This window comes from Sander lucioperca, chromosome 22, assembly GCF_008315115.2.
Source record: "Sander lucioperca isolate FBNREF2018 chromosome 22, SLUC_FBN_1.2, whole genome shotgun sequence".
Taxonomy (NCBI): Eukaryota; Metazoa; Chordata; class Actinopteri; order Perciformes; family Percidae; genus Sander; species Sander lucioperca.
Genome location: NC_050194.1, coordinates 13,469,116 through 13,493,558, shown reverse-complemented (window position 1 = coordinate 13,493,558; position 24,443 = coordinate 13,469,116). Strand labels below are relative to the sequence as shown.

The 24,443-nt window shown below is 38.4% G+C and overlaps 2 protein-coding genes across 5 annotated transcripts; one reads left to right on the top strand and one right to left on the bottom strand.

The window, feature by feature from the left end:
- Window positions 1-3,654: 3,654 nt before the first annotated feature.
- Window positions 3,655-19,288, top strand: LOC116061552 (integrin alpha-X-like). 3 transcript variants are annotated; one of them, XM_031315813.2, is made up of 30 exons: window positions 3,655-3,868; window positions 5,534-5,636; window positions 5,806-5,903; window positions 6,466-6,536; window positions 6,663-6,777; window positions 7,459-7,583; window positions 7,771-7,919; window positions 8,450-8,600; window positions 8,695-8,845; window positions 9,065-9,135; window positions 9,389-9,506; window positions 12,412-12,548; window positions 12,667-12,813; window positions 12,912-13,127; window positions 13,840-13,973; window positions 14,209-14,351; window positions 14,455-14,609; window positions 14,751-14,873; window positions 15,125-15,198; window positions 16,084-16,225; window positions 16,319-16,417; window positions 16,502-16,581; window positions 16,677-16,763; window positions 16,866-16,935; window positions 17,042-17,140; window positions 17,308-17,388; window positions 17,552-17,662; window positions 17,880-17,993; window positions 18,075-18,185; window positions 18,310-19,288. In XM_031315813.2, exons 1-30 carry the CDS (start codon window positions 3,832-3,834, stop codon window positions 18,400-18,402), a joined length of 3,405 nt encoding a protein of 1,134 aa, XP_031171673.2. In that variant the 5' UTR covers window positions 3,655-3,831; the 3' UTR covers window positions 18,403-19,288. The 3 variants fall into 3 exon arrangements, with proteins under 3 accessions (XP_031171673.2, XP_035853258.1, XP_035853259.1); XM_035997365.1 differs by having other exon boundaries at window positions 7,765-7,919; XM_035997366.1 differs by lacking the exon at window positions 3,655-3,868 and having other exon boundaries at window positions 5,573-5,640; window positions 7,765-7,919.
- Window positions 19,289-19,977: 689 nt separating this feature from the next.
- On the bottom strand, window positions 19,978-23,228 carry LOC116061563 (serine protease 27). Of its 2 annotated transcripts, XM_031315840.2 has the most exons (7): window positions 23,084-23,228; window positions 21,967-21,987; window positions 21,594-21,756; window positions 21,213-21,481; window positions 20,851-20,996; window positions 20,465-20,762; window positions 19,978-20,240 (listed from the first exon to the last, which is right to left on the bottom strand). In XM_031315840.2, exons 1-7 carry the CDS (start codon window positions 23,211-23,213, stop codon window positions 20,212-20,214), a joined length of 1,056 nt encoding a protein of 351 aa, XP_031171700.1. In that variant the 5' UTR covers window positions 23,214-23,228; the 3' UTR covers window positions 19,978-20,211. The 2 variants fall into 2 exon arrangements, with proteins under 2 accessions (XP_031171700.1, XP_031171699.1); XM_031315839.2 differs by lacking the exon at window positions 23,084-23,228 and having other exon boundaries at window positions 21,967-22,850.
- Window positions 23,229-24,443: the final 1,215 nt, after the last annotated feature.

Sequence of the window (24,443 nt, the reverse complement as noted above, 5' to 3'; positions counted from 1 at the left end):
CAATACTGTCTGCTTCAACTAATGAAAAGTGCTTTGATTAGTTAAGGTGTGCTTTTCTGTTGGAGCCAATCTGGCTCTAAACAAAAAAGTCTCACTCACAGTGACCAAAGTGAAATACTTTGTTTTAACACTAAGCAAGAGATAGGCAGACAGGCATGATTAAACAAGGACACACTAGTTTGTTGAACAGGTACAATAATAATAATAATTATAATAATATAAAAAAAATAACTTAATCAGTGAACAGGAAAGAGGATATTAGAATAAAATGAGACCAAAACTGTTCTTCAAACTCATTTTCTTCTACAAGGGCATCTCAGCACCCAGAGGTCATATAAAAGGTTATTTGGAGGACACACATGCATACTCACACAGAGGCTTGGAGAGCATGTGACAACATTGCTAACTGTCTGTAGAAATCAGATACAGATTTGGCAACACGGTGCTCTGATCCTTGACCTTTCGGTGACCTTTCAGGATGGTCTTTGCTCGGCAGGAAAGGGTCAACTGGCGAGTCTGGCAAAGGTTGCACAGGCACACAGTCAAGCTGCACAGCACTATATATCTGTTTCACTTTCTCACTCAGATAGGTTGCTAAAACGTCTGAAAGACATTTGAAAGGATGAGAATTTTTTCACCACTGAGGTGCTGAGAGCTTTGAGGCTTTAGGTTGTGCTGACAATAGTGACAACACTTTATCTCTGGTGAACAGTCGCAGGAAAAAAAAGAGGGTCACTTCCTGAACAGAGGCTGTGGGCTGACTGAGTTGACATGCAGAGTTGTGAGGGCCCCAGGCTGTTAGGCCATCCCCCAAAGGCTGACAAACTTTACTCCATAGCAATGTCTCAAAATGAGGCAACCAGAGAACAGCACATTCACACACAGCATTTGCCGTAGCCAAGGTCCGTAAGCAGCAGTGTTGGGAACGTTACTTTAAAAAAGTAATTAGTTACTCTATAACAAAATTACTCTATAATAAAAGGAACTCGTTACCAGGGAAAGTAACTATTTGCGTTACTGTTAAAAAAAAAGTTGCTATATGTCAAAGAATTTGGATTTTTTTGGGCAGTTTTTTTGTTGTGAGGCAGAAAGATCTAGCTTGTGCTGCTTGTAGGACTTTGCTCCAAGTCCTTCTTCGCTAGTGGATGGCGAGCTATCATCTGTGGTGGAGGTATCGGTGTTTTTGGCCACTAGCTTTGTAGATGCGTGTGTCGTTGTGAGATGCTTCATTAAATTAGAGTTGCTTACAACAGATGTTGACAAAGTCTTCGCTCCTGGACATAATGTACACATTACATGCACGTTCTTGCCTTTGACCACAATACATTTGAAGTAGTGCTTATATCTCCACCTTGAAAATGCCAACTTTTCATCGGATTGCTCCTGACTCGCCATCTCTGCTGCTTCATCGAATCTCTGTTTAGCTGTTGTGTGTGTGTGCGTGTGTGTGTGTGTGCGTGTGTGTGTGTGTGTGTGTGTGTGTGTGTGTGTGTGTGTGTGTGTGGCGCGTGTGCTGGCATGTGTGTAAAAACACTGGCTCTGATTGGCTACCATGAAACATGACTCTGCCTTAGCCAATCATAATCGCTTACCTCGTTATTAACCCACCTCCTCACTAGCTGTGAGCCAGGGGTGCGTTCGGATTACACAGTTTATTCAATCAATGCATAGTAACGCACCGCATTTAACTTCCAATAACGTTAACGGCGTTGTAACGACGGGAAAAGTAATTAGTTAGATTACCCCGTTACTGAAAAAAATAACGTCGTTACCTAACGCCGTTCTTTTAAACGGCGTTATTCCAAACACTGGTAAGCAGCATTTGAGGCCCGCGCAACCGTAGCCTAAAATACAAGTGCGCTCCCCCAAAAGCCATGGTACAGTTTGCACACTGGATGAAGTCATGATCACAGTAATGTTGAGGACTGTGTTTTTTTTCCTTTCACAAAGAGAGAGCAGTGAGGCTCTTACTATTAATGATGTAATTTTACAAAATCTATTTCTAATCAGCTGAATTATTTCTATTTTGTTTCCTTAGACAGTGAAATACCTATGGCGCCTTACTGTAAGCAGGCCTATAAATCATACATTAGTTGAGGGTTTAAAATTCACAGTAGGCACCATCGGCTATACATTTTCTATTTCAAAATCATACATGAATGGAGAATGATTAAGTCATCAGGTATTCAATATGTTTCCAACTCATAGTGTCTGCACAGGCTCAGAGATGGGATGAAACAGTGCAGAGGAAGTCGAGTAAAAAGGAGAAATGGACCTTTTTATTTTAAGGTTTTCCTTAGGCTTATTTTAACAATGCTTCTGTGAGTGTTTATTAATCTTTGATAAAGTTGTGTCTGACAATCTAATCAATGCGTTTGCGATGTGATATTTAACTTCCTCTTTCCACGGCTAATAAAAGAACCACATTAATACCTCAAAGAAGGCATGCAGTGTGTACCATAATACATATTACAGCTGAATGCCCAATACGCCTTCTTGCTGCTGTGGATACTGTTAGACATTTAGGGAACATGTTTAAGGTCTGATAAAAAAACAAATAAAACCCCCATTAGTGTCCAACATGAACTTCCTTTTAGCACCATTTGTTTCCTAACGAGAGCTGTGGGTAGGCTTAAACTTTAGAATGGTGTAGTGGAAACTGATGCTAATTTGGATGCAAGGCTGATAAATAATGTTTAACCTTTAAACACTGTTCGTTGCTACCCCCCTTAATTTACTGTTTGCTGTCAATTTGACCGGACAGTTTTAACTGCTCTTATTTTAACATAAATGCCAATAAAAATGACTAAAAGTATTTTTAATAGAACATTTATTGTAAAAGAACCTTATTAGAACATTAACATCTACAACATGTGGGTGTGTGTGTGTGTGTGTTTCTCTGTGTGCGTGCATGCATGTGTGTGTAAACATTGGTGGTTCACATGCACAAGTGGCAACATGACACATGAACTTTGTGTGTGTATGTGTGTGTGTGTGTGTGTGTGTGTGTGTGTGTGTGTGTGTGAGAGAGTGGATGTACGTGCGTGTGTGTGTGTGTGTGTGTGTGTGTGTGTGTGTGTGTGTCTGTCTGTGGGTGTGTGGGGGTGTGGGTGTGTGTGTGTGTGTGTGTGTGTGTGTGTGTGTGTGTGTGCGTGTGTGCGAACATTGGTGGTTCACATGCACAAGTGGCAACAAGCACAGGAAAGTTGTAGGAATGTGTGTATGGAGATGTCTTTTATCTCCTGGATGAAAATTATACTCTTTCTCATTCATTTCCTATGGCGGTCATTTTTGACTGTAAACAAAAGAAGTGTGACTAAGTTGAATAAATCACTCAAAATTCAAAGAAAGTAGTCACAATGAATGCTATGTGTTCAAATGCCTTTTGTGAAGGATATCATAAGGTCTTGAGGCAATTTGATGAAAAATGCCATATTTATGGAACAGGGAATGTGTAAATCGGTCATTTTTCAAAATCAAATTTTAATCTGGATGCTCTGAAAATAACTTTAAGAAGTATATGCGTAAATATGTGTAGGTAGTCTTTGGAAATTTGTGCTCAAGTGATCGGATCCGAATTAAACAATACCTATGCTTTGTGCAATCAAGTAGCAACTACTGTGTGCTCATATAAAACAGAAAGTGTTGCAACCCCTCCTACATCACAGTTCCTCTAACTAAGCTGCCTTTGCTCAGAGCAACCACCTCATGATTTCTGCATTTTGCTTTCGACAGCCTCTCTATAGTTTCAGTGGTAAAAATAGTTAGGTCACCAGAAAGCATAATAGTTTCCAAATAAACACACTAAGTGCTTTGCATGGGAGCAGCACAATGGACTGGATAATTACTACAACAATATTCTTGTCAGGTAAGACACATTTTTTCTTCCATTGTCTCTTTATACATATTTGTGTCAGCAGTGAAAATAGGATCCTGTCATTCCATTTAACGACTTTTATTCCTAAGGTATATTACTATGTAGCAGACTGGAAACATAGTAACTAATTATCATTATTTGTGTTATTTTTAAAACCACCAGGGCTAAAAGATTAATAACTGTAATACCAATATGTAGAACAAGTTAACATTATCAATTCCACATTTGTATTTTGTTGTCATCAAACCTAACTACCTGTGTCAATTTGTGACCAGCTTAGTAAAAAAAAAAACTTGGGCGTGACCTTTTTTTCTCAATCCAGAAAATCCAGGACAAATACAGTTTTGTTTCTCGGTCTCAAGGTTGAAGAACTTTAACTACTGTAAATACTAGTTCATTGGTCAAAAGCTGTCTGTGTAATTGAATGTGTAAGAGCCTAAATTATGATAAATCTCTCTTTGTATATCTGCATAGTATCTCGACAGGTCTTTACATTCTAAATTATTGTTATGTTTGAATTAAAATTGACCAGAAAGAAGCTGCAGCAGACATTACTCACCTCTTGATAGTTAACATGATCATGTTTGCTAAACCTACACAACAAGATCAGTGTGAGGTGTTGGTCCTGATATGTATCTCTCATTATCTCAAACCCTTTTTGCAACAGCTGGAACATTTGAAGGAACCCATTTGACAGCACACCTCTCAACGGTTTACAAGCATTTTATTTTTGATTATCACATAAGACATAAGACTACTCAGTATGAGGTAGGAGGGCAGTGACAGACTCCCTGCAGCCGCCTTAGTGATATTTTCTTCTATACTGGTGGTTTAGGTTTGAGTTACAATCAATACTATTAGGCTCAACAGATCTATTAGAGGAAGCTAATGTTTCTCACATAATGTATTGTAACTATGAGGAACCATTCAGTCAAAGTGTTTGTATCACGTTGACCTTTTTTTCATAAACTTCATGTTATGACCAAAAAAGGCAAGAAAGGAAGACATTATTTGTGCAATATAAATTACTCACTGTCAGGAAATTCCACTTGAGGCAAATATAGAAGGAAGACTTCCTACATGTTTCCATGTAAAGAAGAAGTTAGTATCGGTATTCTTTAAATATAAAAACAGTAAATAATAGAATAAATGCTACAGAGAATCTGAATCAAAAGAAATGTGGATAATTTGCTGAAAAATGTCATCTTCAATTTTTGAAAAATGTTTTTAAAATGAATAATTGTTAAGGGCCTTCTTGTTCAATTCACGTCTTATAAATGTACTGAAACCAACACAATACATTTTCCTACTAAAACATATGCACATGCAGAATAATTTCAAAATCAATGTCAAATTTATTTATATAGCACATTAAAACAACTGTGGTTGACCAATGGGCTGAACAAGATAAACTACAAAACTGATCACGTAAAATACATCGTTACAAATAACATGAAACAACAAAATACATTAAAAGTCATTTGACACCCAGACTCAGCTAGGACCAAAGGCTAGAGTGAAAAGGTGTGTCTTTAGCAGGGACTTAAAAGTATGTATAGGCTGCGCCACTCAAATATTCCTTGAAAGGAAGAAAATCACATTAACATTCTGCACAAAGTGGCTTTAAATTGGGATGTTTCTTCTTCATTCCTGCAGTGTTACAAGCTGTGCTTTGTTTTAATATCGATCCTGTGGCTTGGAGGGTCCTGACTAACTCTGCTGCAGGTTTTGGATACCAGGTGGTGCAGAGACAATCAGAGTGAGTCAAAGCATGGATGTCATTCTATGAAAGCCAAAAGTCTACTAGCATTCATGTGTGTTTCACACTAATAACGAGTCAAACATGTAGCATGTTCATATAGAAAAAAATGTGAGATTCATTTTGCTACACTGCTCTTTCACACGTTTGTTCGGTTGTGTTTCCTCAGCTTGCTGGTCAGTGCTCCGCTTGCAGAGTTTCCACCAGGACGACGGGGGCAAATCTATAAGTGCTCCACCACATCCTGCAGTGAACTATCAATTCCTTGTAAGCAACTTCTCATTTCTAAACGTTTTATATAAACTATTAAATTAAAGTTAAATGATTAAAGCTAATTTAAAAGCAAGGATTCTGATTATTAGAAATTACAGGCATTATGGGTTGGTTATTGAGTCTTAAGAGCAGTTTTTCAACAGATGGGTTTTTCTTATGTGGGCCACTTGATAGATATAGTTTCTAGATAATTCTGAAAATGATACTGAGTTGGCTTTCTTAAAAATGTTTTTGGTGTGTTGACTTAAATGTCCAACAGTTTAAGGAAAATAGAAAAGTATTACTCTACTTGTTCCAGCCACTGTTCCTTTAGTTTTTGTATATTTTAGGATTCAATAATAGAATAAATGAATTTTTAAGGTGGAAATATTAAGTTTTGAATGCTGTTTAAAATGGTTACCATTAGAAAAGTATATAAAGTCATACGATAGTTGTAGCATGAACTGGCTAATGCTGCTAATAGTCAGACAACATAGGTTATATATAAGGAAGTATTCTACTAGTATCACAAAGTGTCCTGAATGTTTAACATGACTGATGAATGTTTTCAATGCAGTGCCAGACTTTGCAGTCAACGCATCTCTTGGTTTGACAATGACAAGTGATCCCTCCACACAAAACACTTTGGTGAGTTGGTAAACTGCAAATATTCACAATTCATGGTGGGGGAAACCATCTTGCTGCATTACATTTTAATAAAGCCCAGAAAACATAGCAACATATTATTTATTAATCAGGATTGTCTCTCTTCAGGCATGTGGTCCAACCATCCCAAAGGACTGCAAAAGTATCACCATGTACAGTGGTGTATGCTTGCAGATAAACCGTTTTAACCTCATTTCAAAACCTATGCCTTCTTCTAATAAAGGTAAAAATGGAATAATAAACACACACACACACACACACACACACATACACTCAACACCACTTGCATAGGATTAGTTGCATTGTAACACCTTGCTATGAGGCTTTTCTTGAGTGATGAGCTTTTATTTCTCCTTCCTGCCTGAGCACTGAAACAAGCAGATATAGAGTAGCTATACAGCGTCTTGTCTAACTCTTTTCTTCAAAAAGAAGAGAAGAAGACATGTCTTAAGTAATTTAAAGAGGCAAATACTGAGACAAAAAAACCCCAATCAATTCATATTCTACAGGTTGAGTTTATTTGAAACCAGATCTTTGACATGCGTAACAATAAAAATAATGACTACCACAATCTACTTTCCTGCAGGATTATTAATTGTGAATAAAGAATTGGTTTCAAACACAATGCACACGTCACTTGATCAGCTTGCACCTCTTATAAATATATGATTATTAATGCAACTAATAATACTAAGTGTTGGATTTGTAAATTCACTCAGATGATGCAGGTAAACTGAAAGGGTACAAGGGGACATTAAAAGGGAATTTTATGTCGTAGTATTTTTTGTCAATTTATTGAAAAATACAGAATCTGCATTTTGTTTGCTGCATTTGTGTTATGCATAGGCTACAGTGTGAAATTCTTTTTTAACTAACTCGTAAGTTACTTAAAAATCTCTGACAGAGTGCCGATCAGCTGACATAGCATTTCTGTTGGATGGTTCTGGCAGCGTATCGAGGGAGGATTTTATATCAATGAAGACTTTTGTGAAAGATCTGGTCCGCTCACTCCTGCCACTGGACACAAAGGTAATGTTGTGTTTACACTGCCAGTTTGACCGTAGCACACACTCTGAGAACTCATTTGTGGTGCGGTGTTAAATAAAATGGATAGATCTACAATTGTTAATTGTTTCTACAGAAATTTGACCTTTACATTTTTAATGTTCAAATTAACAGTTAATGTCCTTCATTTTTCTTTCTCCTATTTTTACAGTTTGCTGTTGCCCAGTTCTCCAACAATCCTGAAGTCCATTTTCACTTCAATGATTTTTTCTCTGGACCTGGATCATGGGAAGCTAGAGTTGATCGCATTACGCAACAACGTGGAGCAACTTATACAGCTAAAGCCATCAAATATGTGGTGTAAGTGCCCACATCATGTCGACTTTCCCATTTGCACAGGAAGTTCTTAGGAATCTTTAAGTTAATTAAGTTAGATGCCAACATGTATTGAATCTATCAAAGCATGGCTAGGTGATAGTAGTTTGAATTTAGATTATGGCTATATTGGTCTCATGATAATTTTTTGTACACATTTAATAGCAGCTATGTGAAGAAACTATGCCCTTAACTAAATGTAGCTTCCCTTTGCTTAAATTTCATTCAGGACCATGGCCAGCCTTTCTTTTTTCTGCATGGTGCAACAAACAAAATGTGGACCTGCTCATAAAAACATTGTTCCATAGCGCAACTAGCTGTCAAAAACACTAACACTTTATTTTACCAGAGAGATGCCACAGTAATAACATAACCACACATCCTCAAGGGAAAATAACTGTCGCAGCATCCTGATATTTTAGTTTTCTTAAACAGACATGTAATTAATTATATGATAGCTTAGTACAAAATGCATTGCAAAAATGTGTATTGAAATTGCATCTTTCTTTTGACAGTGAAACAATTTTCACACCAGCAGAAGGTTCCAGGTCAAATGTGAAGAAGGTCTTGATAGTCATTACCGATGGAGCATCTCACGACCGGGATCAATTGCGATCTGCTGCAGACTTAGCTGAGGGGAAAAACATTGTTCGATTTGCTATTGGAGTAAGTTCTTTAGTTCCACTCAGTAAATTTGAGCAGCTAATTAACTCTGTAGCGCAACACAACACCTCAACACACTTGTTTTAAACATTTCTAGGTGGGGAGCGCATTTATAGATCCAAATGCAAAAAACGAACTGTACACCATTGCATCGGATCCCAAAGAAAATCAAGTGTTTCAAGTGGAGAACTTCAACGCACTTGAAAAAATAAGGGAGAGCTTGCAGGCCAAGCTCTTTGCTATTGAAGGTATAGTTATCTATGGTTTCAAAAAAGGATTATTGGCAATTATGTCTCAAAATGTCAACCTGCATACAATTTCAGTCTCATGCATGAACCTTATATAAATCAGTATTTGATTTTTATTTACTATGCTCTTTGTTACTCCACTGTAGAAAAGATTGGGACGTGACTATTGTGTCATGCTGCAATGAGAGATTATTGTGCTCATTCATGTTGATGTTACAGGATCGCAAAGTGGAGAGTCACTGAAAATGGAAATGGCTCAAGAGGGATTCAGTGCAGTTCATATACCTGGGGTAATACAAAAAAACTGAAAGAAATTCACTGGACAATGCAAACAGATACACACATGTTGATAAAAAGCAGATTGACTTTTTTTTAATGTATGTAAGACTTAAGCATTTTCTTTAGACAATATTTGGGATTTGGGACACATTTATTTACTTTCTTGCTTTCTTTTTTTACTTTCATAAATATGTTTAGGATTTAGTGTAAATGTGTAACAAAATAAATATGGAAAGCTTGTTCAATTAAACATTTGGTTTTTAGGGAATTCAGATGGGCATTGTTGGTGCTAATGAGTGGAGTGGAGGCTACCTGCCAGTTACAAGTGAAGGCCAAAGGAGGCCACCCTTTGAGCCTGCTATAGATGACGACAGTTATCTGGGTAAGAAAGTAAATACAAAATGACAAAATACCTGCACTGCTTCATTGCAATCTTTTCTCCTCTCTCTGAATTTTTAAGTTATATATTGTTTATTATAGCCTATAGTAAATATTTTATTTTGTTTATGTGTCAAAGTCAGTATAGAAATCATGGTGTTTTTACAAATGTCTTAAGGGAAGATGAATGAAGACTAGATTTGAGTATTGTGGATAATCTCAAATTTGAGAATATTCTGAACTAGAAATGTTAGACATTTTTTTCACAATTCTTTCTTGATTTAAAAAAAAAAAAATAATGCTGGCCCCACACTGGAGGATAATTGTGGAAATGTTGGGTCCGATGTGTTGTTACTATGGTGGCCGACAGGGGCAAACGCCCTGCAACTTAAGAAAACACACGCAAATAGACAAAACACAAGCAAATTAAGAAAACAACTTCATTAATTTGAAAACACATGTGCAGCATTCAGCAAACGCACTGCAAATATCACAACACAACCAAATACATAAACGCACTGCAAATACACACAACACAACCAAATACATAAACGCACTGCAAATATCACAACACAACCAAATACATAAACGCGCTGCAAATACACACAACACAACCAAATACATAAACGCACTGCAAATACACACAACACAACCAAATACATAAACGCACTGCAAATACACACAACACAACCAAATAGATAAACGCGCTTCAAATATGAAACGATGCAAAAAGCACACCAACCCAGAAAACAAATGCAACAAAAAAACGCTGCATCCAGATTACACAACGGAAGTTCTCCAGGCCTCTAGAGGGAGCAGCTAGTGGAACAGCTGGATTTTCGACCTCACGGGGAGAGAGAGAGAGAGAGAGAGAGAGAGAGAGAGAGAGAGAGAGAGAGAGAGAGAGAGAGAGAGAGAGAGAGAGAGAAACTGCATAGACTGTAAATATTAAATCTATGTTTGAGATCTGTTTTCTCTCGTTTGGTGGGTGTGTCTCGGCTCAGGTCACAGGTGATACTCAATCAGCAGAGACGTCTGTAAACTCGTGGTGATAAAACATTTAAAACTGCATCAACGTTTAACGTTTGTTTAAGCCACATGAGAGGGTTTAGTTTCGAGGTCCGAAATTACTGAAGTGTAGGCCTCCTTAAGTGTAATATTGTGATTATACAACAACGGTTACCAACAAAATAAGTGATCAATCTGTATTCATATTGTGGAGCAATTCGCTCTTGAAAAACTAAAAACAGACAGGATTTATAGTCCCTCCCTGTTTAGTAAACCAGCCAATTTACCGTGGGATTTATCAAACTCAATAAATCCCGCCTGCACATATAAACACAAAACTGCTTTGCTAACTCCAACGTGTTGTAAGTAAGACATCTGCTGAAAAAGTTATTGTATTCATCAGCATGATTGCCGTACTGTTTAGTTCACAAACATCCAACACACCACCACCAAGTACAAACACATAGCGGACCAGACGCGAGCTTTTATTTTGAAAAGCCGAAGCTCGGGGACAGCACCAGCCGGGAGGGCATGAGACGGGAGCATAGACTGTATATTAATAATATATTATGTTATTAATAATAATAATAATAATAATAATAATAATAATAATAATAATAATAATAATAATAATAATATGAATTTAATATCGGTTAACGGTCGAAAATCCAGCTGTTCCACTAGCTGCTCCCTCTAGAGGCCTGGAGAACTTCCGTTGTGTAATCTGGATGCTGCGTTTTTTTTTGTTGCATTTGTTTTCTGGGTTTGTGTGCTTTTCTTTTTGCATCGTTTCATATTTGCAGTGCGTTTATCTATTTGGTTGTGTTGTGATATTTGCAGTGCGTTTTATGAATGCTGCGCATGTGATGTCAAATTAATGAAGTTGTTTTTCTTTTTGCATCGCTTCTTTTTTCGGGGTTTGCGTGCTTTTCTTTTTGCATTGTTTCATATTTGCAGTGCGTTTATCTATTTGGTTGTGTTGTGGTATTTGCAGCGCGTTTGCTGAATGCTGCGCATATGTTGTCAAATGAATGAAGTTGTTTTCTTAATTTGCTTGTGTTTTGTCTATTTGCGTGTGTTTTCTTAAATTGCAGGGCGTTTGCCCCTGTCGGCCACCGTATGTTACTGACTTAATCGGAGTCTCCCCGATTTCAAAATCGGTAGTATGAAAGGAACAGCGAAGGTTCATTGAGCAGAAACCTCACAGAGGCAGAACATAACCTGATCTTGGAGCTTCCTGCGCAGTGCTGTGCAGAAAGGTCTGGCAATGCGAGACTATCTTGGAGCTGACCGGGTGAAGACAGCAGTTTATAACAGACTCACCCTGGGTCCGGTTAATTAAGTGTGCTGCTAACTTATAACACTAATAACATCATCGTCAGCAAAATCCCCTTGCGGATCAAATCCATACTTCAACGTTAACCGTCAAGCCACTAGGCCTATTTGGAAATTAACACCTCTGCTGAAGTGATAAATTCGTTAACGATAGGCTAGGCCTATATTACGAGACAGCACCGCCGCTATTAAACGCTGACTGTGGCGATATCAACATGCGATATCAACATGCAATATCGTTGACGAAAAAGACAACACTAAAATGTAGTTGAACAAAAACTCTCTTTATTTGCATTGCCTTCCACCTTTTCTTTCCGCCCCCCCCTGTCTCGCTCTCTCTCTGTGCACACACTCTCACAGTCTGACTGAAAGTCTGGCTGACTGCGTCTCTGTGAGCTATAGGCCTACAGTGGAGTTGCATATTAAGTGGTTTGGGGTCCCTCTGTAAGTCATTTTGGGGTATAATGGTTCTGTAGAAAGGCTACTGTACTAGTAACAATAATATGCAAGAATAGACAGTTTGCTTAAAGTTGGCCAGACGTTTAACTGATGGGCTTTAATTCTAGGTTACTCCATGGCAGTTGCTTCTACGCGCCAAGGCCCATTGACAATTATTGGTGCTCCAAGATATCAACACCGAGGAGCTGTGATGGTAGTTTTTCAAAACGAGAATAAGAAAAAGATTGATCCCTTTCCATGGCAGGTGCGTGCTTACTTTTAAGAGGGACTGGCAGACCTGAAAGTCAATGTGAGGCATTTTTTAAAGTTTCCTTCTTTTCTGTAGGCTAATTATTTTAATTGATAATGTTTTGCTTTTACAGTTTCAGAGCGGTGAATATTTTGGGGCTGTTGTTTGTGCGATGGATGTGAATCGTGACAGCTACACTGACCTGATCCTCATATCTGCCCCGATGTTTATCGACACTGACAGAGAGGGAAGAGTTTACGTTTGCAGCTTAAGTGGTTTGGTAAATGACAGTTTTATCTGGTGTCATTAAATAAATCAGTTTTTTTTTTTTTTTATCGACCGTGCAATCATTACCTCTCATCCTTATATTTTCACCAGAATGTTGAATGCCAGTTAGATTATTCTCCAACAGTACTAAGAGGGGATGCATCTGACAAAGGAAGGTTTGGGTCTTCTCTTGCTGTGCTGCCTGATCTGAACACAGACGGTCTCAGTGACCTGGCGGTTGGAGCACCTTTGGAGAATGATGGTCAAGGCAGCATCTACATATTCCATGGCGAAGGAGGAGGAAGAATCAATTCTGCTTACTCACAGGTGAGCGAGATCACATTTAGATTGAACAGATCCAGTAGCCTAGGTCTTTTCTTTATGGTGCTGTATTGCCCACTGTAGATTACTGAGTTAGCGTTACCGAGAGGTCATAGTTGCGATGAATATTTCGCTTAGCCAGAAAATCATTCATTCACAATAAGGAAATAAGTTACTGATGTGTCGTTGCATTTCAAGTGTTGCATTCGGTAAGCAACCGACATAATAACAACTTAGATTTATATCTGTCTCCATCTGTTGACAGCCTGACCCAGAAAAGGGTTTTCCCTTTTAGCTTAGAGTTGTTCGTTTCATTTCCTTTTTTTCTGTGATGGCCCTGCCCCAGTATCAGCCATAAACAAATAACTTCTAAAATAAAATGTAAATACAATTAGGCCTATATAAAGATATCTCCTGCTACTTTTTACCTGGTTGGATACAATAACACAGGCTTTTCCGGTGTTACGCTGAAATCTGTGACCCATCAGAATGTGTTACTGTAGAGCCGGTCTACTTGCCGTAAATAATTTTGTGACAAAATCAGATGGACAAAGGCATTAATACTACTAAAACTATATAAAAATAGCGTTCTTTTAAGTCTTGTTTGCTGTTACAGGTAATTTATGATCATCAGATGAAAAATTACAGTTTCAGAAACATTAAAAAGTTACATATAGTTACTTTGATTTGATTAATTAAAATATTCTTATTTACATAGAGAATTGCTGGCTCGGAAGTCCGGTCAGGACTAAAGTTCTTCGGCATGTCGATCAGTCAGTCGTCTTTTGACCATAGTGCGGACAGTCTGCCCGACTTAGCGGTTGGTTCAAAGGGCGTAGTTGTTCTACTCAGGTAAGATACTCATCTGTCATACATATTACTCTCAAGTGTAATTCTACTAATATCACACTTTAGCTTTGCTATTTGTGCGGAGCAGTCATTTAGTCTCTTTGAACAAATTAAGGACAGAACTCTTGACAAATAATGCATCATATCAGGCAGCTAAAATATTGTATAGCATTTCTGCTTTCTGCTGGATTACTGATCACAAAGCCACAAATTATTTTCCTGCTCTGTGCATTTTCAGATCAAAGCCTATAGTAATGGTAGAAGCTACGGTGTCATTCAGCCCAAACCAAATTTCTACTCAAAACTCAGACTGCTTAAAACCTCTGGAGACCACAGCTGATATCTGCTTTACCATGACCAAATCCTCCAACGTGAACCAAGGTACCTGATACTCACTGTCCATGCATTTAAATAGGCTACTTGTAGGTGTGTGTGTGTGTGTGTGTGTGTGTGCATGAGTAACCTCTTAATGAATCTGTTCCAGCTCAAGCAACGATTAACTATACATTAACTCTGGATGCCAACCGCAAAATCCCAAACAACCGAGCTTACATTCTTGCGAAACAACGAGAGGTGACTGGCACAGTCAGTCTTGACTTACAAAAGCGTAAATGCAACATGGTGAACTTCTTTGTTGAGGTGAGCGGTTAGACATTTACTGGAAAACCAGCGCCTCTGTCATACTGACAGATCCAATGTTTGATGCCCATGTTGTGTTAAAGAGTCCAATCCTCGCAACTTTGACGACTAGCATTTCACAATAGCGCCTTCTTGTTGCAGGCCTGTCCAGAAGATGCTCTCAATGTACTTTCCAATGTACTCAGATTCACCTTTGAAGGCTTGCCTTCTGCCCAAAATCTCCGTCCGAGTCTCGCCCTGCAAGCGCAGACAAGCGTTCATCCTGTAAGTAATCTCTAATGACCTACAAAGAACTTGCTAACACGTCTTACATATGGCCTTCATTGTCTGTCCGAATATTAACGAACAACAAAGAGTAGTTGTTCAGCTTCACTTTTTGTGAATTCAGTTCAAGGTTTCCACACAATATACAATTGTAATTTAATTTATTTGTAAGAGTATAGGCAGTCAGACTTTTAACTGCCATGTCTAGTCTTTCTGAACAAACATGGCTTACTTTAAACTCTCTTCCACAGTTAGGGTTCGAAATCAACTGCGGCACGGACAACAACTGTGTAGATAACCTGAAAGTGGATTTCAACTTTACCAGGTGAGTTACTAAAGTGAAGCCTAACTTGGGTGTGTGGTCACAGAGTTTACACACTCTAATTGATCAGCATTCTCTTTTACTTCTATTATTTCAGTTTGGGACTTCAGCACAGGAGAGCAAAAGGCACAGATATTTTAGATATGCCTCTTTTGGGGTAAAATATCATAGTATATGGTGAACATTGATGAACTGTTGGATGGCACCGTCACAAGTATAGGGCTATGGTTCTAGGCATGGCAATGTCAGTCTGTCCAGTCAGTCGGTCCATCACTTTGGTCCAGACTGAAATCTAAACAACTATTAGATGGATTGCCGTGGAATTTGCTAAATATATTTATAATGTCCAGAGGATTAATCTTTATGACTTTAGTGTTCCTCTGACTTTTCATCTATCACCATCAACAAGTCAACGTTTTCTTTTGAAATATCTCAACACCTTCACCAGTACTATATGGATTGGCAACCGGTTTTGTACAGACATCCAAGGTTTCCAGATGATGCAACTTAGACTTTAGACACTGTCTCTTTAGCACCACCTTGTGGCTTTTATTTGCAATGCATTACTTACAGGATGAATTGTAATCACTTATGTAATCCCATTACTTTTCGTCTAGTGCCATCATCAGGTCAATTTTTTTTTTCTTGTACTTTGGTTTATGAGCAAATAATTGCAAAAGGGATGGCATTCCCATCAGCCTCAGCTGCCCTACAGTATGTATTTTGTGCTATAAAGCACATTTTAGTGTGATAACACTCTAAACTAAAGAGCTTGAGCTAAAGATGGCATAAATGCTGACATTAGCATTAAGCTAAGCCTTAGCCTACAGCTGGCTCTATACTATTTTTCCTATACCTTCCCTTTTCTTTTTCTTCATAATCTGTCAGATCCTCGGAAGTTAAAGTGGGCATTGATGAACTGTTGGATGTCACCGTCTCAGTGGAGAACAGCGAGGAAAACTCCTACAACAGTCATGTCATTCTCACATACCCAGTCGGCCTCTCCTATAGGAAGTTTACAATTCTGCAGGTAAGGCGTCAGGATCAAGTCTGCTTCAGTTAACATCTGGCCAGCTGCTCTCTCGGGTCACATTCATATTTTTTTTATTTGTCTTAAATAAAGGGAAGAATTGAATGCAACTCCTTGGACAGTGAAGATGGCTTAACACGAGGAAAGACAGACTGCACTGTTGACAAGCCTATTTTAAAGAGCAAAACTAAGGTTTGTTTTTTGTATTGAAGGATCTTTTCTCACTGCTGCAGCAGCAAAAGCAATCTGATCGCTCTCTGGTTCATGTCATTTTAGGCTTTCTTCATTGTCTCCTATGGGATCCAACCCAATAGTAAACTTGACAGGAAGATTTATGTCACTGCGAATGCCACCAGGTACTGCTCAGCTGCCTGCATAATACGCACAACAATATGCAAGTGTGCAATTAGTCCTATAACCATGTGTACAAATTATTTCACCTCTCCTTTAGTGGGAATCTGGAGCACTCTGACTCAAGCGTGCTCTACAAAAAGAGAGAGATTGATGTGAAGTACAGCATTTTTGCCACAATTGAAAGGTTTGTATATTTTTGAAACAAAAGAAACATAAAAAGTAATTATATGTTTAAGCTGGCATTGAATTACCTAATATTCATCAAATGTTTAATATCTCTGTTTAGTTCCCTCAGCTACAGCAATTTCTCTTTCGGAAAGAATAATTTGCAGAAACCATTTCAACAATCAATTCTGGTAAAATATAGTATATCATATTTTAAAGTTCATTAACTTCACTTTAATGTTCATTATGTCTGTATAACGTGCCAAATTTTTCTATTCTCCCCTTCTCTTACTGTAGGTTACAAATGATATCAGAGCACTAAATTTCACTGTGGTGGTAAAGGTGCCAGTGAAGCTCGGCGATAAAGACATCTGGGTGGATTCAAGCAGTTTGCAGGTAAAATATTTGGAAACTTGTCGTAACTGAACCACAAAAAATGTATTAAATAAAGCTGTTTTTATGCAACTACAGCCTCTGAGATAGAAAGATGAATGGATGGCTGTGGTTATACGAGGACCACATCTGGTTCTCTGTTAAACTGACATGAATTGGCTCCATTTCAGATCCCAGACTGCCAAAGAGACAAAGATGAAGAACCTAAACAAACAGATTTTGTTGCTACGGTACAGAAAAATAAGTTAGTGGTAAGTATGCCTTTACCATCTACGAGTAATTACGAAACTCATTTAGAGGGGTACGCACACTCATAGAACTGGAGTTACATCTATGTAACTAGCATTTTTTTCATCCCACTGGAGTCTGCAGGCCTGATGACAGATTTCTCTTCTTTCTTTGATTCACCAACAGGACTGCTCTGTAGCCAGTTGCAGAGTGTTCAAGTGCAGTAGGTTCATGGCAAGACTGGAGAGTAAAAAATACCAAATCTCTGCCAACATCAGTTCTGGATGGATAGAGCAGGTAATCGATGTATAACACTGAACAAACTGACGTTTTATGCATTGTATAATGTAATTATTTCATTGTAAATGATGCATTTGGAAGTATTTTCATCACAACTGGTCCTGACTATACTGTGGTAAAATATCTCCCCAAATAATGATTATCTAATGAAATTTAACAACACTAAAGATCAAATCAATACGCTCACCCCACTTCTCATTTTCCCCTCACCCAGATTGGACTTCGTTCTGCCAAATTCCTCTTGACCAGCACAGCCAGTCTGGAGTATGACAGCACCCAGTACATCTTCTTTTCAACAGGGTCTAATAACAACCCTCTCGTTCGCAAGGTAATTACACGTTATCTTTTACATCTTTCTGTTTGAGAAGAGCTTGAAATTGGATCCACATTCCAAAATTTCACCTCTCAGATTGAAGCAGAGGTCGAAGTGTATCCTGAACCAGACTTCACTAAAGAGATTGTCGGAGGATCCCTGGGAGGGTTGGCTCTACTGGCTTTACTCACCGCTGGGCTGTACAAGGTGAGACACTGAACACTGTTTCCATTTATTATACAGCTTCATGGATGCAGTTACTGTAAGCTATTTGATGGGGTGGTATTGTACGCCCATATAACCCATATAAAACTTTGTTTTGTACTCTTAGGCTGGATTTTTCAAGAGTAAATACAAGGAGATGATTAACAATGATGAAGCAAATCCGGAGGTTGATGGAGACGCACCCGCACCAGAAGAATAAATGTAAAATCAGTGGATGTCCCCCAGCCCCACTGGCTGTTTCCAGATAACCTGATGATTGCAGCTGATCTGTTCTAGTTTGTCTGTACCATTATTCAGAGTTTTGGACTTTTTATAACATTTAGCTATTTTCCGGAATGTGCATGATTTATATGGAAGAAGACCACTTTAGATTAATTTATCTAGAAAGCGTAGCTGTGTCTGAAATCACTCCCTCGCTCATTCACTATTTCCTATAACAGAGGTTCCTAACCAGGTGGTCAGAACCACAACAAGGGGTCACAAGATGATTTCCTGGTATTACTAAGTAAATGCTGGGCCCGTAAATTGTTCAAATGAAAGTCTGAGCAGGGGAAATCTCGGACATGCACCCTGGGACAAAGGACCGCAAATATACATATTAGTAAAACCCCTTAGATTATAGACCCTGAATAATTGACTTAATGGAGTCCAGTAAATTGACATTTTGGGGCACTAGAGTATATATTTCACAACAAATGTTTGCCAATTGGGGCACTTAAATAAAAAAAGTGGATGATTTGCACTATATAGTACAGAGAGTGACTTTGGACACAGACCATGTGGTTTAATGTGACATTTTTCTAATCCAAATTTGGACCTAAATAGCCCATTGTTGGTCTACAATGAAACATTCCTGCTTTTATATTTCTGCAAGCTATGCATTTAGAATTTGTTGTATGGTGAAAAAAAAGTATGAACAGCTGGATTCTGGTTTTCATCACATTCTACTGTAAAAGTTGTAACAGCAATATTGATATAAGTATTCAAAATTCATGTAAAGAGACATTTATTTTAAACTTTATCAATATTATGTGATTAAAATTACTTTTCATTTTTCTAACAATTAAAGAAAATGTACCTTCAAACATGACTCATCTGATTTTTTATGTAGAAAGACTGTCACAGTTTAGTCAGGAAAGACTAGGCTTGGACCCAAATGCAGTGAGAGGATTTATTAAACAAAAGAATCTTACACAAAGTGTCCTCAGGAAAGTAGCCAGGCTGGACCAATCGAAAAACAGAATCCACAAAAACACAGAGAAACATCCAACAGGAAACACGGAAAAAGAATACACAGCAAACAGAATGAAATGATCCGACAGAGGAAAGACAAGGACTAAATACACCAGGTAACGAGGGAACACAAGACAGGTGACGCAAGGCTGGGAAACAGGTGAAACACATTAGGGCGGGGCAGGACAATCAAAGGTGGGAACACAGGGAGTAAAACAAGACAAGACAGAGAACAGATCATCAAAATAAAACAGGAAACTAGCAAAATACAGAACAGAAACAGACTGCCAAAATAAGACACACCAAAAACCCTGACAAAGACAACAGAGGTAAAAGGACATAGAAAAAATAACATAGAAGTTGTCCTTCATTTAACTGGATTTAGTGAAACACATTGTGAAAAAGATGCTTCCCTGTAATATTTACTTATAGAAAAAAATCATCATACTACAGTAAAATACCTTTTGTTGACAGAATGTGGGCTTGAGAAGAGTGTTTGAAGCTTTTAGTGCAATAATGAACTACTTCAACCTCCCCGGTTACAACAGACCTAACACCCTGACAACAGAAACAGTGAGGTAATAGGGACAACAAAAGAGAGAAATAAGGAAATTGAGAAACCTGCTGCATTTCCTGTTGCAGCTGCTGCAGGAGACGGCATGTCCCTAACTTTCTCCTTTAAGAAGATGTTCAGGCAAAGACCTGAACATCAGCGCCGGCTGATTTACTTCCACTCATTGTTACAACGGCCTCTTTGAACCAAGATGAGTCTGACTTACACAGCAGAGGGCCATCTTGATCCCCCTGCAAATATAAAAACAGGATTCATCATCACCTAGGTCCTGACACACCTGATGTGAAAATGTCTGCCCTGATGACAACGTGAACAGATCTTAGAAACACAGATCCTATATGAGAATATGAAGAGAATCAGAAATAACTGAGAGGTAGAGGTAAATGAAATAATCAAAATTGTAACAGTTAAAAAAATGTAATTGGAAATAAATTATTTTATGCAGGGCACTCACTTGCAGGACTGTTTACACTTTGGAAAGCAGTACTTGGTCTAGTCGTTGGTGAAGTTGTTGGGGCAGCTGGCAGACCAGGACAGGTGTAGCTGCTGTCAGCATCCAGCCCCCTGGAGGTGACCTGGACAAAGCCTGGCTTATCAGAGCTGATGAGGGAGTTGATCCAGGACTGGTACCTGGACACTCTGGAGTAGATTCCCGGCAGATTGGGCCGAGCACAGCCAAAACCAAAACTGACAATTCCAGACTGGACCCAGACAGAGCCCTGCTGGTTCACCATTGGACCTCCTGAGTCACCCTGAGGAGACAGAGAGGAGACGTCTGAGGATTTCAGAAAATCCTAAACACGTTTAACAACAAGTGACGGATTCAATGAAGCAGCCTACCTGACATGAGTCTCTGCCTCCTGCCAGAACACCAGCACAGATCATGTTGTCTGTGATTGTACCGACTCCGTTGAGACAGTTACACTGTCTGTTTCCTAGAACTGGCACCTCCACTTCTTGAAGAGTTTTAGGGAATGGTAATGACACTGAAAAATAACAAAGAACAGTGATTTTTAAGTCATTAAGTAACTCAGCCTGAAAGACCCATGCATAAGCTTTGTTCTAGCTCATCAGGTTTTGAAGGAAATGATTTGCTAACTTTGCAGAAACTTGTAAAGTCAAGATTTTCCTCTTTTAATCAATTCATATATAGTGATCCACAGAGAGACTGTCCTGAACACCTGCCATAAATTGTTCCTCACCTCCCTCCTTGAGTGCGCCCCAGCCAGTGATCCAGCTATTAGTACCGCTGTTGAACACACTGTCACTGGCTGCCAGACACACAGGTCTGATGTAGGCTGTGAATGTGACCGGTGAGGAGAGTCTGAGCAGAGCAATGTCATTGTTGTTGGTGTTCCTGTCATAGTTTGGATGAAAAATGATTCTGGCAACAGTTCTGGACACTTCATTTGGGTTATTGCCCTGCAGGTTCTGACGACCGAGAGAAACCTGCCATCCAGATGTACTTGTACTGAAGTAAAAATGACAAAAATGTATTGGTTTTAGAAAGAACCCAAGCTAAAAGTCAAACTAAAGACCGAGACACAGGAAAATCCATCCTCTATAATATTACACCTACCCACCTGGAGAAGCAGTGAGCAGCAGACATCACCCACTCTCTGTTGATGAGGGAACCACCACAAACATGGCTGCCAAATCTCTGCAGACTGACCTGCCAGGGCCAACTTCCAGCTGGACCGTCTTTACCTCCAACTATCCTGGTGTTGAGGGGAGCAGCGCCACATACTGGAAAATAGATCAGTAGGGCTAGACTTCAGAATCAAAGTCAGTCAAGACACTTTCATTAATTATTCATCAAGTTTGCTTCCCAGGTTATCACTGGTATAAAATGTGCTCAAAGTGAATAAGTCCCTACGGCTGAACTTGGAAAACCTTATTGAAAGTTAGATGCAATAATCTAGACATTTAAACAGATATTAAATATTTTCAACTCACCATTAAGCTGAGCATGTGATTCTGAAAAAGAGACAACACAAATGGGGTAGTAATCAATCTCAGTAGTCTGAGATATTTCCAGGCAAATTTCCAAAAACAATAGAAACAAATGATGTTCCCCTTGTTGCACAATAACAAAAAACATCATATCGAAACAATTATACATACCACTTTCTAATATAGCTACATTATAATGACATTGTAAGTTGTAAGCAATGGCTTGATTGGTGGTTAATAAATCATGCTTGCATCATGTTTTTTTGCACCATTTAAATATTTAATACGTTGTCATAAATGGTGCAGAATGTTCGTGGTTGTGTATTGGAGGGATTTTCCTGAGGAACTTAGAGACAAAGTGTTAATTTAATATTTGTTTATAATTAATAGCCATTAATTACAACTTATACACTTACATAACTTACAACATATATTTAAACAAGCTATAAAATGATAATTAGTTATCTCATAATTCTACAGTATGTCTTTTAATTTATAGTTCTATAGCCGGTGTGCCACATGAGACTCAATCCCAGGACTTTACAGCCTCAGTTGCCATGGTAATATGGAGGGATATGAGCCATATTGATGGGTGGCTCCACCAGATCCCACAGTGCAGCATGGTATGGAATAGAAATGGACAATTAAACCATACTACACCTGTGCTCATCATTTTCCAGTATCCCTAACCAGAAGTGCAGGTGCCAGGTACATTTTAGTTCCATCTTGTAACTTTGTACAAATTACCTTTGTTATTTTGTCTTGAAAAATATCCAAATGACACCCAAATGAATGTATAAATCTCCGAAAAAATATATTCTTGTCCCTTTTTTATTGTAGGTAAATCAATATATAGGCCTACCATTTAAAAACATACAGGATTGTCATTGAAATCATCACATCCAACATTCAGCCACTCTGTCCAAAATACTCAGCAGTTGATCTTTATGGAGGTGACCATGTTCACAAAACAAGATCAGAAAGCCTTAAAAGTCCCATTTGCAGCCAGGTGGATACATTTGGAGTTTGTTTCTTGGCAGGCCTACCCTTGTATATTAAAACAATTTTGCCAGCATCTGCAGCTCAACAAAGATGTTGGTTTAATCTAAGTGTGACTTACCTGCAGATAAAAGGCTCACCAGAGTCAATACGCACATCCACTTCCTCAAAGCCATTGTGTGACTGCACGGTTCCAGTTTGTCACTACTTAAATGCCTGGTTTGACAATACCTGCCTTGTGCCCCTCCCATGAGTCACCCCACATAACATCAAATAAGTTAAAAAATAAATAAGTAAGACAGTTTCCTTGTTCATGTTGCTTAATTTTTGTGAAAAAGACTACAGCAATTCAGTTATGTAATTCCATACATACACAGCTTAGAGACCACTGTCCTAACTGTGAGTCCTTCCACAGTAAGAATGAACTATATTAAAACATTTTTGATGTGATATTTGGAATTAAACTTGAGTAAGAGTATTAGTTATAATGACAGAGGATTGCCTCTCTCACAGTCTAAAAAAAAGAGCTCAAAAGAGCTCTATTGTTGCATAAATATTTTGGCTGGCCTTCATTTCTACTGTGTTTCCACCAAAGGAGTGGACAAACCACTCACATTTGAGACTTGTGCAAACCCAGTTTTACTCATGACACTGAGCATATATCTACATTATGGTGACAGTTGATGGAATTAGAAATCAATGCTTTGGTCTTAGTTGCTGAGTAATCCAAAGATGTCTATTCTCAGCTCATAACATAAACCATTGGCATCATTATTCACAATTAAAAATAAGAACTATCAGACAGGGTTTATGATGTTTGTTTGGCAAGAAAGGGTGATCAGCTGCAGTGTTGTAATCTCAGTACCAAACATGTCAAAGAAGTACGTCATATAGAGATGAACAAAAACATTTCCACCAGCACCTTTACACGACAACGCCTCACGTATGACTACTGTACTGTACTTTCAGTACAATTACAAATAAATCTCAACAAAGGTAAAGAATTGAGTGAGTAGGTCTTGCTGACATGTTAATGGTCTTGCTGACATGTTAAGAAATGGCTCATGTAACAAAAACAATACTACACATTCATGTTATGGCTACAAACTTCTATTCCATAAGTGGAAATATGCATTTTCGCAGTGAGGACAAAGAGCCTTCCAAATGCAGTTATATAACATTTCAAAACAACGCACTATGATATGGAGGACGTTTGTTTGGTTAATATTTTTCTACCGTTGTTCCCAGTGAAACTTGGATTAAGTTTATGTCACGTTAGGACACAATGACTTTCTTTATCTTTATCTGCTACAAAAAACAAATAATCTTTGCTTGTCAAGCAGAAATAAAATATGCAGAACATACACTACAGTAGAAGAAGAGAGAGAAGTCAAGCGCTGCCTGCTAAAGTGGCATCATATGTGTTTGTATGTGACACACATTAAAGGGCAACTTCATCTGCTTTCTTTTCCAGGTTTTTC

Bases quoted from the DNA above. Each gene is read 5' to 3' on its own strand.
- LOC116061552 (XM_035997365.1), top strand. From the start codon at position 3,832: ATGGACTGGATAATTACTACAACAATATTCTTGTCAG. The intron at 14,874-15,124 runs GTAAGTAATCTC...TCTCTTCCACAG, and splicing joins CGCAGACAAGCGTTCATCCT to TTAGGGTTCGAAATCAACTG. The intron at 16,936-17,041 runs GTAAAATATAGT...CTCTTACTGTAG, and splicing joins CATTTCAACAATCAATTCTG to GTTACAAATGATATCAGAGC.
- LOC116061563 (XM_031315839.2), bottom strand. From the start codon at position 22,132: ATGTATAATTGTTTCGATATGATGTTTTTTGTTATTGTGCAACAAGGG. The intron at 20,997-21,212 runs GTGAGGAACAAT...GTTATTTTTCAG, and splicing joins GGGCGCACTCAAGGAGGGAG to TGTCATTACCATTCCCTAAA. The intron at 20,241-20,464 runs GTGAGTGCCCTG...TTATATTTGCAG, and splicing joins AAGTGTAAACAGTCCTGCAA to GGGGATCAAGATGGCCCTCT.